At 43.9% G+C, this 15,427-nt stretch overlaps 2 protein-coding genes across 2 annotated transcripts; both read right to left on the bottom strand.

Annotated features, from left to right (window-relative positions):
• Positions 1 to 9,526: 9,526 nt before the first annotated feature.
• LOC124694936 lies at positions 9,527 to 10,543 on the bottom strand. The gene is made up of 3 exons (XM_047227856.1): positions 10,459 to 10,543; positions 9,891 to 9,934; positions 9,527 to 9,715 (listed from the first exon to the last, which is right to left on the bottom strand). Exons 1-3 carry the CDS (start codon positions 10,541 to 10,543, stop codon positions 9,527 to 9,529), a joined length of 318 nt encoding a protein of 105 aa, XP_047083812.1.
• A 530-nt stretch (positions 10,544 to 11,073) lies between these two features.
• Positions 11,074 to 13,613, bottom strand: LOC124696478 (FAD-linked sulfhydryl oxidase ERV1-like). The gene is made up of 6 exons (XM_047229206.1): positions 13,440 to 13,613; positions 13,274 to 13,357; positions 12,991 to 13,038; positions 12,485 to 12,549; positions 11,769 to 11,846; positions 11,074 to 11,444 (listed from the first exon to the last, which is right to left on the bottom strand). Exons 1-6 carry the CDS (start codon positions 13,611 to 13,613, stop codon positions 11,330 to 11,332), a joined length of 564 nt encoding a protein of 187 aa, XP_047085162.1. The 3' UTR covers positions 11,074 to 11,329.
• Between the last annotated feature and the right edge of the window lie 1,814 nt (positions 13,614 to 15,427).

Below are 15,427 nucleotides of genomic sequence, written 5' to 3'. Positions count from 1 at the left end.
ACTCCCTCCGTCCAGGTTCACAGGGCCTAATCTGAAAAAGCATTTGTCCCATAATACCTTCCCACTAAGACTTGCATGCATTTAGTTAGAAGTAGTGCCTCCCTCTAATTACTCTCTCCTTTCTCTTTCTTTTTTTTAAGCTGATGGAAACAACCAGTGCATGCACGCAGGGTGAAAAACCGAATGATTTTCATGTGGGGCTGCCCGGTGCATGCAAGTCTATTAGTATTCCTATTAATTAGCGAGGATGGCTGATTGGAGAGAGGCAAGTCGTGAGAAGATTTTTAGCGTCCAATCAAATGCTACATTGGTCACGGTGCAAATTCATGTGAGCCCTGTGAACCGAGACGGAGGGAGTATCATAGTCATGCTATATTTATTATTTTTTAGAATCTCAATGCCAATTTGTGTACAAGATTTGTTTAGCATTAACTTTTCTTGTTGTTTGCGCTATGATACAGTATCTACCTATGTTACTCTAATCTCCTCTCTCCTACTTAATTAGCTGCCACATGAGCATTTTTGTGAGACCAATGCGCATGATACTAGCACTATGGCTAGCCTTAGTATTACTACTCCCGGAGTAGTATATTTCTCTCGTGTACTTGGCTATTTTCGGGAATAAATAACAAACGGTGGGGTTTTCCCCTCCGTCCACCTCCAAAAATAATATTAGTATTATATTACTTGGACCATAGTCATAATCAAAATCAAATTTCAGTTCGTCGGCAAAATGTCCCGCCAATCCTGAAATATTTCAGACGTGTTTTCAATGGGATTTTGAAGATAGATAGTGATCATTGTAACCGATATTCAAGGTGATGATGATTTGATGTGTAACTCGGCCTTCAAAATAGTACTAGTACGGTCTTACAATTTATTGTTATTATATTTGGTCCTTAGCCAAATTCAATATCTCAATACTGCTGTAAAACTTCCTGCCCACTAAATACAAATGTTTCAGACGCTTCCAAATTCCCATTCTACCCTCGTAAAATGACATCAATGTCCATGTATAAGTCGGTTGGTGGGGGTCTGCCCGTCATTTTTTCGATCACCGCATCCCTTGCCAAGGAAACTCCTCGAAAATCCAAAATTGAAAATCTCTGTCAAGCGCTACAATCTCCCGCCAATAAATTCCAAAATATTCGCTAAGCGTTTTCAAATTTAAGTTTTTTTAGGAGATAGTACATGGGAACTGATTTCGGTTGTGATTATGACTTGATGTGACCGTAGGCCTTGGATTCTTGAACAGAGGCACTACGCCGGTCTACCATTTTTCTAGTACTAATATTGCTTCTACTGTAGCAAAGTTCAAAGTTCAAAATCTCAGGCGAGAGGCAAAACCCCCCCGCAAAATGAATCTGGAATATTTCAGACGCGTTTTTGGATTGAACTTTGAAAGAACTTGGGTGTAAATGATTTTATAATGATGGCTTGATGTGACCCCTGGCCTTTTTTTGCTGAACAGGGCTACAAAGTAGCATGGTCTACCCCGGCCTTATATATTACAATCACGAGTGTATTACTTGCACCATAGCCGTATTCAAAATCAATTTTCGGTCAAGCTGCAAAATCTCCAACCAATCCTGAAATATTTCGGAAGGGCTTTTCAAAATGGATTTTCAAGATACATCATGATTATGATCGTGGTAACCGATTTTCAACGTGATGATGACTTGATGTGACATTTGGCCGTACTAGTACGGTCTCATATTTTTGTATTACTTGGACCGTAGCCAAATTCGAAATCTCATTCCAGCGGCAAAACTTCCCGCCCAAAAAATACAAATATTTCACACGCTTCTAACTTCCCATTCTACCCTCGTAAAGATGACAACAATGTACATGTATAAGTCGGTTGGTGGGGGGTCTACCCGTCATTTTTTTCGATCACCACCTCCCTAACCCCGGAAACTAACAGAAAAAAAATTCATTTCCCTCAGTCTCTCCTCTGAGACCACACCCACCGGAACTTCCCAAGTCCCTCTCTCTCCCACCTCCACGACCACCGCACCGGAACATCCCCGCCGGACTTCCCTGGCCTACCCGAGGCCTCGCGATCCTCGTCATCCGGCTGCCTTCCGGAGCTGCTTCATCGACACCGTCATCAACCGGACCGGATCATCCCCGCCGAACCTCGAAACCATATGCTCATCCAGCAGTCTACCACAGTCGCTTTAGCTGCGGTATCGTCCACCCCACCGGAGACGCTTCGCCAGATCCGTCGTCCACCGCATCGGATCTTGCTCACCGACACCGCTGTGCATGGACCGGATCTGCTTCACCGGCGCCGTGCAAGATCTAAACTCTTCTACTGTCGCTTTTCTATTGCTTGCCTGCAAGTTCTTGTTTAATCTTGCGGGAACCTGTTTGTGCTAACGACGCGCCGTTACGTTTTTGCAGATGAAAGGAGTAACCATGAAGTGTAATGGCCGTCTCTCCAACCCCAAGTAGCACATGTAGCGTACTTCATCACCGGATCTATCAACCCCAGGAAGATCTGCTGTGACTCCCACGAGTGCTTCTCCTAATGTAAGTCCCTTGTTTTAGCGCCATGTTCGGGTTCGGATGCTTGTTTGTCCGAAGCTCTTTTAGTTCATTCCTAGCTATGACCGTAACACCTTGCTATTTTCTAGTTCATTGCTAACTTTAAGCGATTGAACATTTTGGTTTGCATTCCCTGCTCCGTAGATGTAGCCATCATAACTTCTATCTTGCTCGATCGTTGTTACAAAAATTATAGGTATTATAGTAACATCCTGCTATTATTTAGTTCATGGCCAATTTTAAGTAATTGCACATGTTGGTTCGCATTTCTCGCTCTATAGCTTTTGGCATCGTAACTTCTATATTTGGTTTACATTGCACTCGCTTCTGTAGATCTAGCCATCATAACTTTATCTTGCTCGAGTCGTTGTTACAAAAAATATGGCCTCGCTACTATGTTGTTTGTGCCAATTTTTTACTCCATGAACATGTTGGCTTGCATTCCCCTGTACTACAGGTGATGCCATTGTTTTGTATCTAATTCATTGTAAGCTAACAAAGTAAGGACTTAGTTTGGCATGCTATCACTCTGCTATCTAGCCTCGTAGTACAAATAAACTTGTCATATTACTAGATAATAATTTTGCGTGCCATCTTGTTCTTCAAAAGCTGCATTATTGACTTGTTTCTCCGACTTGGCATGACGCTCACATATGGAATGCTGAACATATTGGTTTGCATTCCCTCTTATACAAGTTCACGGGTGATCCCACTATATTCCGTATCCTGGTCCATCCTAAGCTCCAGCATTAACTATCCTCTATGTGTTACTCATTACAAGTTTATATCCCGAAACATCTTGATTTGCATCCCCTTCACACTATAAGTTCAGGAGTATTATTTAGTTCACGGCCAAAATGAAGTAATTGCACTTGGCACATGTTGGTTCACATTCCCTCCTCTTTAGCTTTTGCCATCGTAACTTCTATTTTTGGTTTACATTCCTCGCTCCGTAGATGTAGCCATCATAACTTCATCTTTCTCGGTCGTTGTTACAAAATTTATAGCCTCGCTACTATGTTGTTCATGCCAATTTTGTACTCCCTGAACATGTTGGTTTGCATGGGACTCAGCGAGTAGTAAGTCTCGTCGTTTCATTCTAACATGCTCGTTATATTAGGCTGTTGGTATGCGGCATGCACTCTTTGTTTGCTTATTGTGCGCATTACAATGATCTTGTTATAACGACGAAATGATGAGTTCCAAATTCTTTGGCAAACAATATTGTAGTGTCTTTGCCTTTCCATTGTTGCTATCTTAACTTGTAATGTCTTTGTTTCAGATATAGGTGCTGCATGGACAACTTAAAAGATTGCCGGATCGCTTCATTGTATTGCTAGGTTTAATTACCATTCAATTTCTCTGGGTTCTGTAATATTTTTTCAAAGCCGTGCGGTGATGTAATATTTAGTTAGTTTTTATAGTTCTTTCGCGCATTTTTTCTTTGTTGCTTGTGGTAAGTGAGGCTATCCGACAGAAATCATTGCTGCGTAAATATTCTCAGTATCTAAAACACGAATTCCCATCCCTTAAACGGCCCAATTAACCGAAATCACATATGTGCCGGCCCGCAAAATCCTAAAGCGCCTATTATGCCGGCATATAAACAGCAACTAAACGGGCTGGCCCACTTACTTATTGGGCCACCCACTTGATTTACGGTGGACCCCACACTCTAATTGGGCCGGCCCACTTGCTTTAAGGTGGACCCCGCCCACTATCGGGCCGGCCCACTAACTAGTTGGGCCAACCAATTGCTTTTGTGGTGGATCCCACATACTAAATGGGCCGACCCTTTAAGAGGAAAGTGGGACCCACCTGTGTTTTTGGCCCGGCCCACTATCTTGTTGGGCCGGCCCACTTGCTATAAGGTGGACCCTACATACTAAATGGGCCGACCCTTTAACAGGAAAGTGGGACCCACATGTGCTTTTGGCCCGGCCCACTGTCTTGTTGGGCCGGCCCACTTGCTACATGGTGGACCCCACATACTAAATGGGCCGGCCCTTTAAGAGGAAAGAGGGACCCACATGTGTTTTTGGCCCGGCCCACTAGCGTGTTGGGCCGGCCCACTTGCTATATGGTGGACCCCACATACTAAATGGGTCGGCCCTTTAACCGGAAAGTGGGACCCACTCGTGTTTTTGGCCCGGCCTACTATCTTGTTGGGCCGGCCCACTTGCTATATGGTGGACCCCACATTCTAAATGGGCTGGCCCATTAACGAGAAAGTGGGACCCACATGTGCTTTTGGCCCGGCCCACTGGCTTGGTGGGCCGGTCCATTTGATCTAATGTGGACCCCACGTACTAAATGGGCCGGCCCGATAGCGGAAAGTGGGACCCACATGCTAATTGGCCCGCCCAATAACTTCTTGGGCCGGCCCACTTGCTTTAAGGTGGACCCCACTTGGTAAATGGGCCGGCCCGATAACATGAAAGTGGGTCCCACATGTTTTGTGGGCCGGCCCTTTTGCCTGTTGACCGGTCAAACGAGTGCATTCGGCCCGGCCCACATGCTTAGTGGGCCGGCCCATTAATCTTTTGACCGGTCAACCTTAGAGGTTAGGCCCGGCCCACGTAACTAATGGACCAGCCCGACTATATAGTTGACCGGTCAAACTAAGTCAGCTGGCCCGGCCCGCAAACTTAATGGGCCGGCCCGCTTAAGACGTGGCGGGCCTCGTGTGGGCCTACCATCTACCACGGGGTTTCGACGGTTAACGCCGTTAACGCGCGGTTAACGGCGTCTGCCACGTGTCAGTTTGCATGACGTCAGCAGTCAACGGGCTCCCGAAAACACTTCTGCAACAGTCCGATTTTCCGTGGCGGAAGGGCGCCCAAGCGCGACGGACCGAAAAAATCGTCGTAGGACTTTGCCTGACGCAGTTTCGACAACAGAACCCATATCGTCGGGTTAGGCCCTTAGGCGACGAAAAATACCCCTTAGCGGACGATTTTGAGACGTTGTCTATCAGAACTTTTCTTGTAGTGCCTTGCCCTTTTGCTGGGCGCCATTGATACAATCATGGGTCGTTGCCAGCCACGCTTCACACAAACACTTATCCTCGTCGTCGACGAAGCCTTGTGTCCTCAAGCTCTTGCCCTTCTTCTTCGTCGCAATGTCCGTGGGGATAGGTTGTGTTGGCGCGTCGTCGAAGTCGTCGACGGACACGGGTGTTGGCTGCGTCTGCTGGGTGGCGAACAGGCGTGCGGTCTCGATGTCCTCCGCATCTTGCGTTGGTGGCCAGTCATCATGCGCGCCTGTCCCGGCCCGATCATCGCGAACGAAGCCGCAGCCGTAGATAATTTCTTGGATGTCTGAATCATGGCGGTCCTTCCAATAGTCCTACGAACGATCGGACATAAGACGCATGATACACGGCACTCGCACACATTGACAGAGCTCACGTACCGGGTCGTCCATCGTCGGGGCAGGCGGCGCCATTTCGTCGAACAGGTTGCGGGGCTGCGGCATGCTTTCCTCCGGCACCTGGCGCGTCTTCTGTCGCGCCCGGGCAGGAGTCACCGCTTCTAGGCGTCCGGTTGAGGTCGGGAACCGGAGCCCCGGTCAACTTCACCGGCGGCAGGCCGAAGGCGAACCGCGACGCCGCGTGGCCCTGCAAGGGAGCGGGAGTTCTAGGGCGCAGCTGGGAACTTACCGAGCTGACCGAAGAGGCCGGAGGAGCGACGCCGGCGATCCCCTCTCTCTTGACGAGCATGTAGCCCTCCGCTAAGGTCGGATGGAGGGCTACTTGCGCGACGCCGGCTTTGATCTGCATCTGCCAGGCCTGGTGGTTGGCGGCCGCGACAGTCTTGATCTTCTGGTTCTTCCGCCGCCCGCGACGCTTCGCGGCCTCCACGATTTTCTCCTCCGCGGAGAGCACCTTCTTTGCCGCCTTCGGCTTTGCCTCCCGGCCGCCGCCGGTGGCGGCCCGCTTTGCTTCCGCCGGAGCTGCAGCCTCCATCCTGGCTATGGTCATGGCTACGGGGGAGTGTGAGGCGGCGGCAGGTGCTAGGGTTTGCTACGCATCCATGGCGGTAGCTGCGGCGGCGAGGACGTCCATCGCTTCTGGACTGCTCGCGCCGGTCTAGTTTGCAATTCGCGCGGGGAATGGCCACTGGCGGGAATAATATCGGCCTCCAGCCACTGACGCGCGGGTCCTACGTCTTTTTCGGCGAACACATTTCGCGACCGCCGAGCGTCCGCGGAGACGCAAACCTGGCGCATATTTGGGCCAGGTTTGCGTCTCCGCGGACGGCCCGGTCACTTTGCGTCGCCCCGCCCAAACGCATTTCCGGTCACGGCGGACGAAAACGGTCGCTCAGCGACCGTTTGCGTCGGCTGGAGATGCCCTTAGAAAGATGATTCAGAAAATGTCATGTCAGATGACTGGGCATGAATTGGTGACTATTTCCCACATGAACTTAAGATGTACGCTATACTGAAATGTCCGTTTCTGACTTACAAAAAGAATCGTACCATGCTGAAGCTACGGTTTGGAAAAATGTCATTGCAAAGTGCAAAGTGCAAACCCAACAGCTTCTGAACAACCCCTGCTACTGTAGAATACTGTTGGAAGAAACAACACCATCAGTTTTTCTCTCCAAGTCTAACAATGCGTCGCCATTAGCAGCTAAGGTGTCAGCTAGGAGCGATACTGTGATTGCTGAGTCTTAACATCGGTACTCAACCACAATGATTGTCCACTAACGATGCTTGTTAGCTAGGCTGTTAGTAGTAATAGGTCTATCACTGAAAGTTAGTGCCACCTAATGATCATAATTTTGACACTCAGCCCCAGAGCAGTATGAGATGAAGGCTGTCAGTGGAGAGGTAACTGAATCTCACTGCCTAGTACACAAAAAACAGGATGCATCATGCATGCAAGACTGATTTCTCGTAAAAAGATCCTTAGTGGTGGATGCATTGGGTATGCAGACACTAGAATGTTAATGGGGTTCTACCTTGAAAGAGAAGGAACATGCATGTCATGACCACTCATGATGGTAATCAAGGTTGTTGTCAGTGATGCTTGGTAATTAGGTCTCATGTCACTCTAGCTTATCCAAGTTGCTGATGATATTTTGATTCTTTTCTCTGCGTATGAATCAACACTGTATTTTTTATAAGATGAAGACCGGGATGTGACCTGGTAGGTAATGTGCATGTTTACTTCTACATGCTTTTGATGCGGAGTACCACGTTCTTAGTCTAACAGAACATGCTTTTGGCGACCAAGTTCGTTTCAAGAAGTATGTCGTCAAATTTACTTTTCACAAATATTAGTTTCGAGAGACAAAACAGTGACATGTATCATATAAGAGGTCATATGATATTCTGTGATGTCTCTATGTGTCAGTAGGACAAGTGACTAAAGGTTGAAAGGAAGAGACTGGTATGAAGGGAATCATCAGTCTACCATTAGTTTGTTCTGCTCGTCTGAACTTAAGTTGGAAGCAATCCTGGAAATCCCAACAACCAGCTCTACAAAGTTGAGGATTACATCAAACATAGGTAAGCTAACACTACATTTCAGCATCAGCAACATATCAAGTATCATACATTAAATTATATTTTACTAAAAACGAAGCTAGCTGTGCTCTCGGCTAAGTGATATATATTTGGTTTTTAAACTGTTTAGTCAGATGTGAAATTGATTTGACAAACTAAGTTCTGTAGTTTATTTGTTTGCAGTTGAATACCCACGTCAACTATACCGCAGCTTCATGGTACTGTACTATCACCTAGTCAAATATGCTATACATTCAACACATGCGCGCAGGAAGTTGCCAAGACAATAGCGATAAGTTGTAGTATGCTTTTTTTTTTCCTGACTAACTCGGCATTCGTAGTTTCTAAGGCAAATCAGTGCTCAACAGGATGTCATATAATACACACGAGGGCATGCCATGTATTCTTTCTTCTATGATTAATGAAAGCAGCAGCATGTCTGCCTTTTGTCAAAAAAAAAATACACACGAGGGCATGCCAATTAGTGGTAGGTGATTGTGCAAAATGTAATCAGTCGCATGTTTGTAGACTCGACCAAAAATGGTATTTGAGAAGTGTCTCTAGAAATGACTTGTATGACTAACTGGACGTCCTTCTCATTATACCGACCACAACTGAAGAGCTCCTAACCTTACCTAGAAACCTTATTCCAAGATTCTACATAATAATACCCATATAGAAATACTTAGAGCTTAAGCATCAATTTTTATTACTTAAAGACCAGATTTAGAATACCATCACTTGTATAGGTTGTCAATTTCACCATCTTTATTACAGGTGAGTGATGGAACAAGTGGATGAAATCAGCAAATAGCTCAATCGGAATCCGGGAAAAAACTCGTGTGCCAAACATGGCTTTCTAAAAGCCTTACATTAGTGAATTGCACATGCAATTGGAAACTGACATTCCAATACCAATGGATTCTTGTAAACTGGATAACTGCTTCAATCAGGCACTAAGGCCACACAAGAATTCTGTAATTAGTTGTAACTGCAACAGTATTTATGCAATAACATAACAATATCACTTCAGATAAAGGGTAATTGATTGATATAAAGATGATATCAATTACAATCTGCCTCTGTAATAAGTTATGTCAAGAACTAGTCGAGACATCAAAGATACACAGAGCCAAACACATAGAAAGATCACTTACATATGACAACAACTATGCAGCTTACCTAGGTGGCACAGAAAAGTTCTATTACCAATCCAAACTAGAAGCATGCACTCACTATTTAAGAAGTTGCCTAAATGACCACCGAAAAAAAGAGAACAAACACTACCTGTCACCAGGCGATTCCACACACAGACACACATCAAAGAACACACGCACCATTCAAGTACTGAGAGTAATCAAACATATGATTGACACACTGCAGAACCTGAATAATAGAACATCACAGAAGACTTTATGTTCTCTAATTCCACGTACCGCATTAGGAGCATTTGGGTTTGCAGCTAAGCGCCAGGAGAAGCAGGGCCCTGGGCAGGAGGCGGGTACCCTGGCACATAAGGAAAAGCAGGAGCGCCATGTTCAATTGGACCTGGCCTGATACTTGCCTTGGAGCTTGGAGTTGGGTCAACAGGTCGGTAGTCATCAGTCCTTACGTCTTGAAGGCTTCTGCTTGTAATGGTATGTCTAGTTTCCTAGAAAAAAAATCCAGAACACAACTTTAGGTGTTCTTCCATCCAATTTAAGCTACAGTATACATCATAAGTAATTCATTTGGAAATGATGTGAAGTAGATGGTATGTGGCTTGTATGCTTATTCTGATATGTGAAATGTAGTGTATTTTTCAGGTTCTGTCTGAGAGTGCACACCTTTAGCCTCCTGCCGTTTAGCTCAACGGTTCCATAGGCCGCGTCTGCATTGGTTGCAGTAAAGATGTCAAGCCATAGATCATAATGGAAGTATTGCCTTATCATTCCCTATTGAAAGTAAATACTACACAAAGTAAATAGCCGGAGTACTGAGAACTGAAGAAACCAGAACCAACCCAACACAAAGTCACACACATAATTGGATCTATGCAGACAACTACGGAAACCTTGCTTTACTTTAGACCAAACATATACTTCAATTGGTGCAGCTCCAGTCTTCCAGAGAAGAGAACCCAAGATAAATAGATGAAAAACCATCAGTTTCACATTATCACGTCAGTATCACCACATCGTCTCATCCACCATCTTTCCAAAGATCCATCATTGGACCTAGCACCGACATCAGATAGCTGCTGCTAAAGCAATACCCTTTCGTCTTTGGAACCAAACGCAAGAGAATGAAAAAGAACAGGAATCACCTGAACAAAGATACAAAGCAATACTACTAGAAGACGAAGATGGGTAAGAGATAGAAACACAAGCAGAGCAACCTTTCTTGCGTGCGTACCTGAGGACTTCACCGAGGCTCCGAGCAACAGGTTCCACCCGACGAACACGACAACGAGCAGAACCAGCACGGTGCGGCCCTTCATCTTCGTCTCTCCCTTCAGAAGTTCAAAAATTTTCAGCACCAGCGTTCGTTCTGGTTTTCTTTCCTTCGTTCTGGTTCTGGTTCTTCAGGCAGCCTCATTCCTGTAAGATACTGTAGGTAAAGACGGGTCCATGCAATCCATGATGTAACTTTCATGTGTATGTCAGTATGGGATTAAACAAATGGTGTGATAACACGGCAGAATTTATGTCTCGTCAACACCGAGGAGAAGGGTGCAGGAAAATGGCCGGGCAAAACAAGGAAGGTGGCCTCCATGCATTCCTCCGTCAGACCTGCATTTCTCATTGATTGCCTCGCTCTTGCAGGTGTTGCTGGCCTTGAATGAATATACTAGTGCGGATACATACATTTGCCGCCTCTTTTTCCACAAATTTTTGAACATAGCGTGTCCTATTTCCAGGATTTTCAGTTATACAGGTTGAACTTGAACAGAAACATGTAATGTTTGTCAGATAGGAGGAGCTGGCAAGTAAATCCAGGCTTCAAGTTTCAGAGTAGTAAATCCACATATAACTGGCAGAACTTCACCAAGATAGATCATAGGAAATCCGTCAATGTATAAGACGGTGAAACTATACAAATCAAGGGCAAGTTCAGATGACATATATTAGTATTACATTTCCCAGGGGCAGGATGGAGAAGGTAAAACAATAATACATCGGTATTGTCCTGAATTATCTTTTCCTTATCCTCCTAGTATTGCCCATTCAATTGTGGTTTAAAAATGTTACTGGTGCAGATATTTTATAAGGGATTCTGGGCAATGTCATCGGTTCGGCATGATGTCGTTGGCGCCTTCTAGGTCACAAGAGCGTTCGGGGCAATCCAGCTTGCCCCACCGTGCATTTACTCTCTGGCAAGGAAATATTGTTTTTCCAAGGCTGCAAAGGACAACCACAAAAGGCTCACATGAGAATGCTCATAAGAATGGTCTCATCAGCCGAAGGCATACTGTTCTGTAAAACCATGATGTTATGAATGAGAACATATACGTTTATGGTAAAAAAAAAAAGGAGCAGCACACGATATTACTGCATTCCTATAAAAAAATACACTGATATACTGCTCTACTGACCCTCTTTTTGGTCTGAGACCTTGTCTTTCCAGTGGCAATAGAAAAACATTAACACTATAATATACTTAATTTAAGATAGTTTCTAAGGAGGCACTGGATCAACAATTTGAAGTTGCTCGTATTGACTCACCTTCGATTAACCACATTGTGCACATAGCACATCCACTGAGAGAATTCAGCCTGAGATCCTGCTTGAACAGGATTTGCTCTGAAAAAAAAAACATGGCAGTTTCATATTGTTGTGAGAGAGAACAGCCCCTTGTTATTATGTTGACCGACACAAGAGAGTAATAAAATTAACAATAATGGGACAACGACGGTTGGAACAAATGTTATACTCTAATGCAAACTTTTAAGAAACCAAGTGACGACAATCCATACGCTTCACACATTGTCTGTTCATAAAATGAGCTTAAAACAGATAAACAGCCATTGGATCATCATGCCGAATTGTCTTATCTACGCCCCCGACCAGTTATCATCTTTTTCTGCGAACAAGACCCAAGAGCGCATATTATTATTTTTTATCATAAATGCCCCTCAAATATCCTACAAGTTAATGTGTTGCAAATTGTGGCAGACAAATGCATGGATGCAAAACTTCGTAATCTAGCATTCATATGCACAGTTTCATATTGCAAAGGTAACATGAATTCCTAGTCCTTAAGTTATATTCTCGTAGCAAGTCATACAGCAGCAAAAGGTCAAAACATAGATTCAGTGATACTTCATCAAATACCATTTTTTTAACAAGAACTAAGCCTGCAAAATGCAAACGTATCTCAGGAATCAAATTACTAAAATGGGCAACACAATTTATGCAAGACGCTAGAGGGCATTGCTTACTTCAAAACTTCCTTGAAGTGATCAGCGCATTCTTTGCAAGGGTACAGTCTGGAAATTAAAGCCATCTGAATATGCAAACAGTCAGAAATGTTATTTTTGTATGGACAAAAAACAAGCAAAAGGGGATCTGCAGAATGAGAAAAGCATATTTATGTTTATTCGGTTGGATCCATTTTTGTATGGCAAACTAACATGTACCCGTATTCCCGATAGGTAGATAGATTTAGTCAATGTTCATATAGCATGATAGTTAATAGAGTCATGGTAATCAAGCACAAGGCACACTTATTAAAAAATGATAAGCTAACTTATGGGAAATTAACAAAAAGGGCACCTATAATAACAAGGAGACTAATTGCACAGGTATTTATTTGAGTCACTTAAAGAATACTTACTAACACAAGCATTGATTTGAACAAATCCGTTACAGGAGATTTTATCAAATACTATAAGCATGGACAAGTTCCCCAACTCTAAAGAAAGCTAATAGGTTGTGCCCTGCTTACCAACTCTTTCGCATCCCGTTTCTGCTGCCTGGTTGGTTCATCAGGAAACTGAAAACACGAGTAAACAGAAGACAATAAGCTGGCAGCAAATGGATTTAGAGCATCGGTGCTTGGAAAAACTCGTCGCCTTATCCACAAGTATAGCGATTAATGTACGGAAATGCATAGGGATCCATGGACATTCACGAGTTCACCAATAAAGCTCCGTTGCTATGTGAACAAGACAAAAGACAACCGATGAACTTCTGTGTGCAACTCACGGAAGCCAGTAAAGATGGCGCACCTGCGCGGCGATGGTGTGGAGCAGCATCCACGTGGCACGGCCGACCTCCTCCTTGTGCGTCAGGGGCGCGACCTTCGCATCCTTCTGCTGCGCATTCGCTCGAACACCTTACGACCGGCCTCTCCATCCAGAGAAACGGGGAAGAGACGGGGAGAGGAAAACTTGCCTTGGGAACCTCCGACGGCGGGGGCGGGGGCGGAGGAGGAGAGAGGGAGAGGGAGAGGAGGGGGCGGAGGCGGTGGTCGTCGGGAGCGGTGTCGGGGGCGATGAGGAGGCGGCGGGAGAAAGCGGCGACGGTGTGGAAGACGGGCTCCAGCGGGTTCGAGCCCGGCGGTGGCATCGCGGCCGGAGGAGAGAGAGGAGAAGGAAAAAACCGGCGGTGGGGCGCAATCGATGGCAAATCCTATACACCGACCAGGTCGGCCGCTACCGCGCGCCGCACACCCCCCGCGCGCGGTATGGGCCGGCCTGGTCGGCCCAGTTCGTCTCTTTTTTCTGTTTTCTCTTTTTTGTTTCTTCTTTCTTTTCTGTCCTTTTCCTTTTTTATTTTCGGTTTCTTTTTTGTTTCTTTTTCTTTTTTTGTTTTGTTTCTTTTCTTTTCTGGTTATTTTTATTTTTGTTTAAATTTGAAAATAATTTAAATTCAGAAAATTTGAAAATAGTTTAAATTTAAAAAATGTTCAAATTTAAAAACTGTTTAAATTTGAAAACCGTTCGAATACAAAAATGTTCAAATTTGAAAAATATTCAAATACAAAAATGTTCAAATTATAAAGGCGTTCAAATTTGAAATCCGTTCAAATATATAAAGCGTTCAAATTTGAAAAAATGTTCAAATTCGAAAAATGTTCATAACTAAGAATGTTAATTTTTGGAAAAAAATAAATTTACAAATTTTAAAAAATGTTCAAATTTAAATTATGTCCATATCCGAAAATGTTCAAATTTCGAAAAAAATTAAATTAAAATCTGAATATTTTTAAAATTTGGAAAATTTCGAATCTGAATAGATTTTGAAATTTTATTCTTCGAAATATTTTTTTAAAGTGAGATATTGATAAAGAAAAATATTAACAGAAAAAACAGCAAAAAAAAGAAAAAAACTTTACCTCCTCTTAATGGGCCGCGGCCCAACCAACCGACCTGGTCGGTGGAGTGTGCGGTGCCCCGTACACGCCGACCAGGTCGGTGTACAGCATCCCCCCAATCGATGGATTTGGAGGGGAATTTACGGCGGGCCGTGGGCCTGGTTCGTGTCCGTACCGGTTAACGGGCATGGGCCATGCGATTGAGCTGTTGTTTCGGGCCTTCGCAGTTCCACCATGACATCGAAATACAGTTTGGGCCGCAATTAGTAGAAGGATGTTTGGTACGGGTAATTTTCGCTCCAAATTCTAATGTTACGAAAGTACTAGTTGAATGCCCGTGCGTTGCTACGGCCTATTTTCTATTGTCACATATATCATTCATGTAATATAATATATACATAAATACCAAAAAAGATAGCCACATATTTTTTATAAATATAAAAATTATACTTACCGTATTTCAATGTCATGTGTACTAAAATAAATGATTAAACTATCTCTTATGAACTACTCCATTGACATGCTTGGGCTATTGGTTGACATCAGTACAAACTCCATTTCTATCATTCCCGTAAGGTGCATAAGATAAATTGTATATGCAAATCTAATATTTAAATATGGTCATATGTAATATGCATAGAGAAAAATTCTCTTATTACACCTTTTTTAATTGTGTATTTTTCTTTCAGTGCCATCGTGTCAGAGCCCAGTTTCTCCATTGCTTTTGTTCCAATGATTCCCTGTCAAAAATTTCATGTTATATCATCTATAGTACTTATTGAGAAACTGTTAGTCAAAGACTTATCTTAAAAGAAATACCTTATTTTTAGTAATATGATCTAATAATAAATGAACATATTTAAAAATGAAGATTTAAAATTTAAAGATAATTTGATGCTCCTGCATAATGCAGGGAAAAATACGTCGCCTAGAGCAACGCAAGGCTTCCTAAAATCTTTCCTTACCCCCCATAAATATAATTCATGAGCACAGAAAGAAACAACACAAAATATCTCAATATTACTCCCCGAAGTGCGGGAGAGCAATGTCTACCTGCCCCGAGCAT

The sequence above is a fragment of the Lolium rigidum genome, chromosome 3, assembly GCF_022539505.1.
Source record: "Lolium rigidum isolate FL_2022 chromosome 3, APGP_CSIRO_Lrig_0.1, whole genome shotgun sequence".
Taxonomy (NCBI): domain Eukaryota; kingdom Viridiplantae; phylum Streptophyta; class Magnoliopsida; order Poales; family Poaceae; genus Lolium; species Lolium rigidum.
This window is presented reverse-complemented; position numbering and strand designations above follow the sequence as displayed.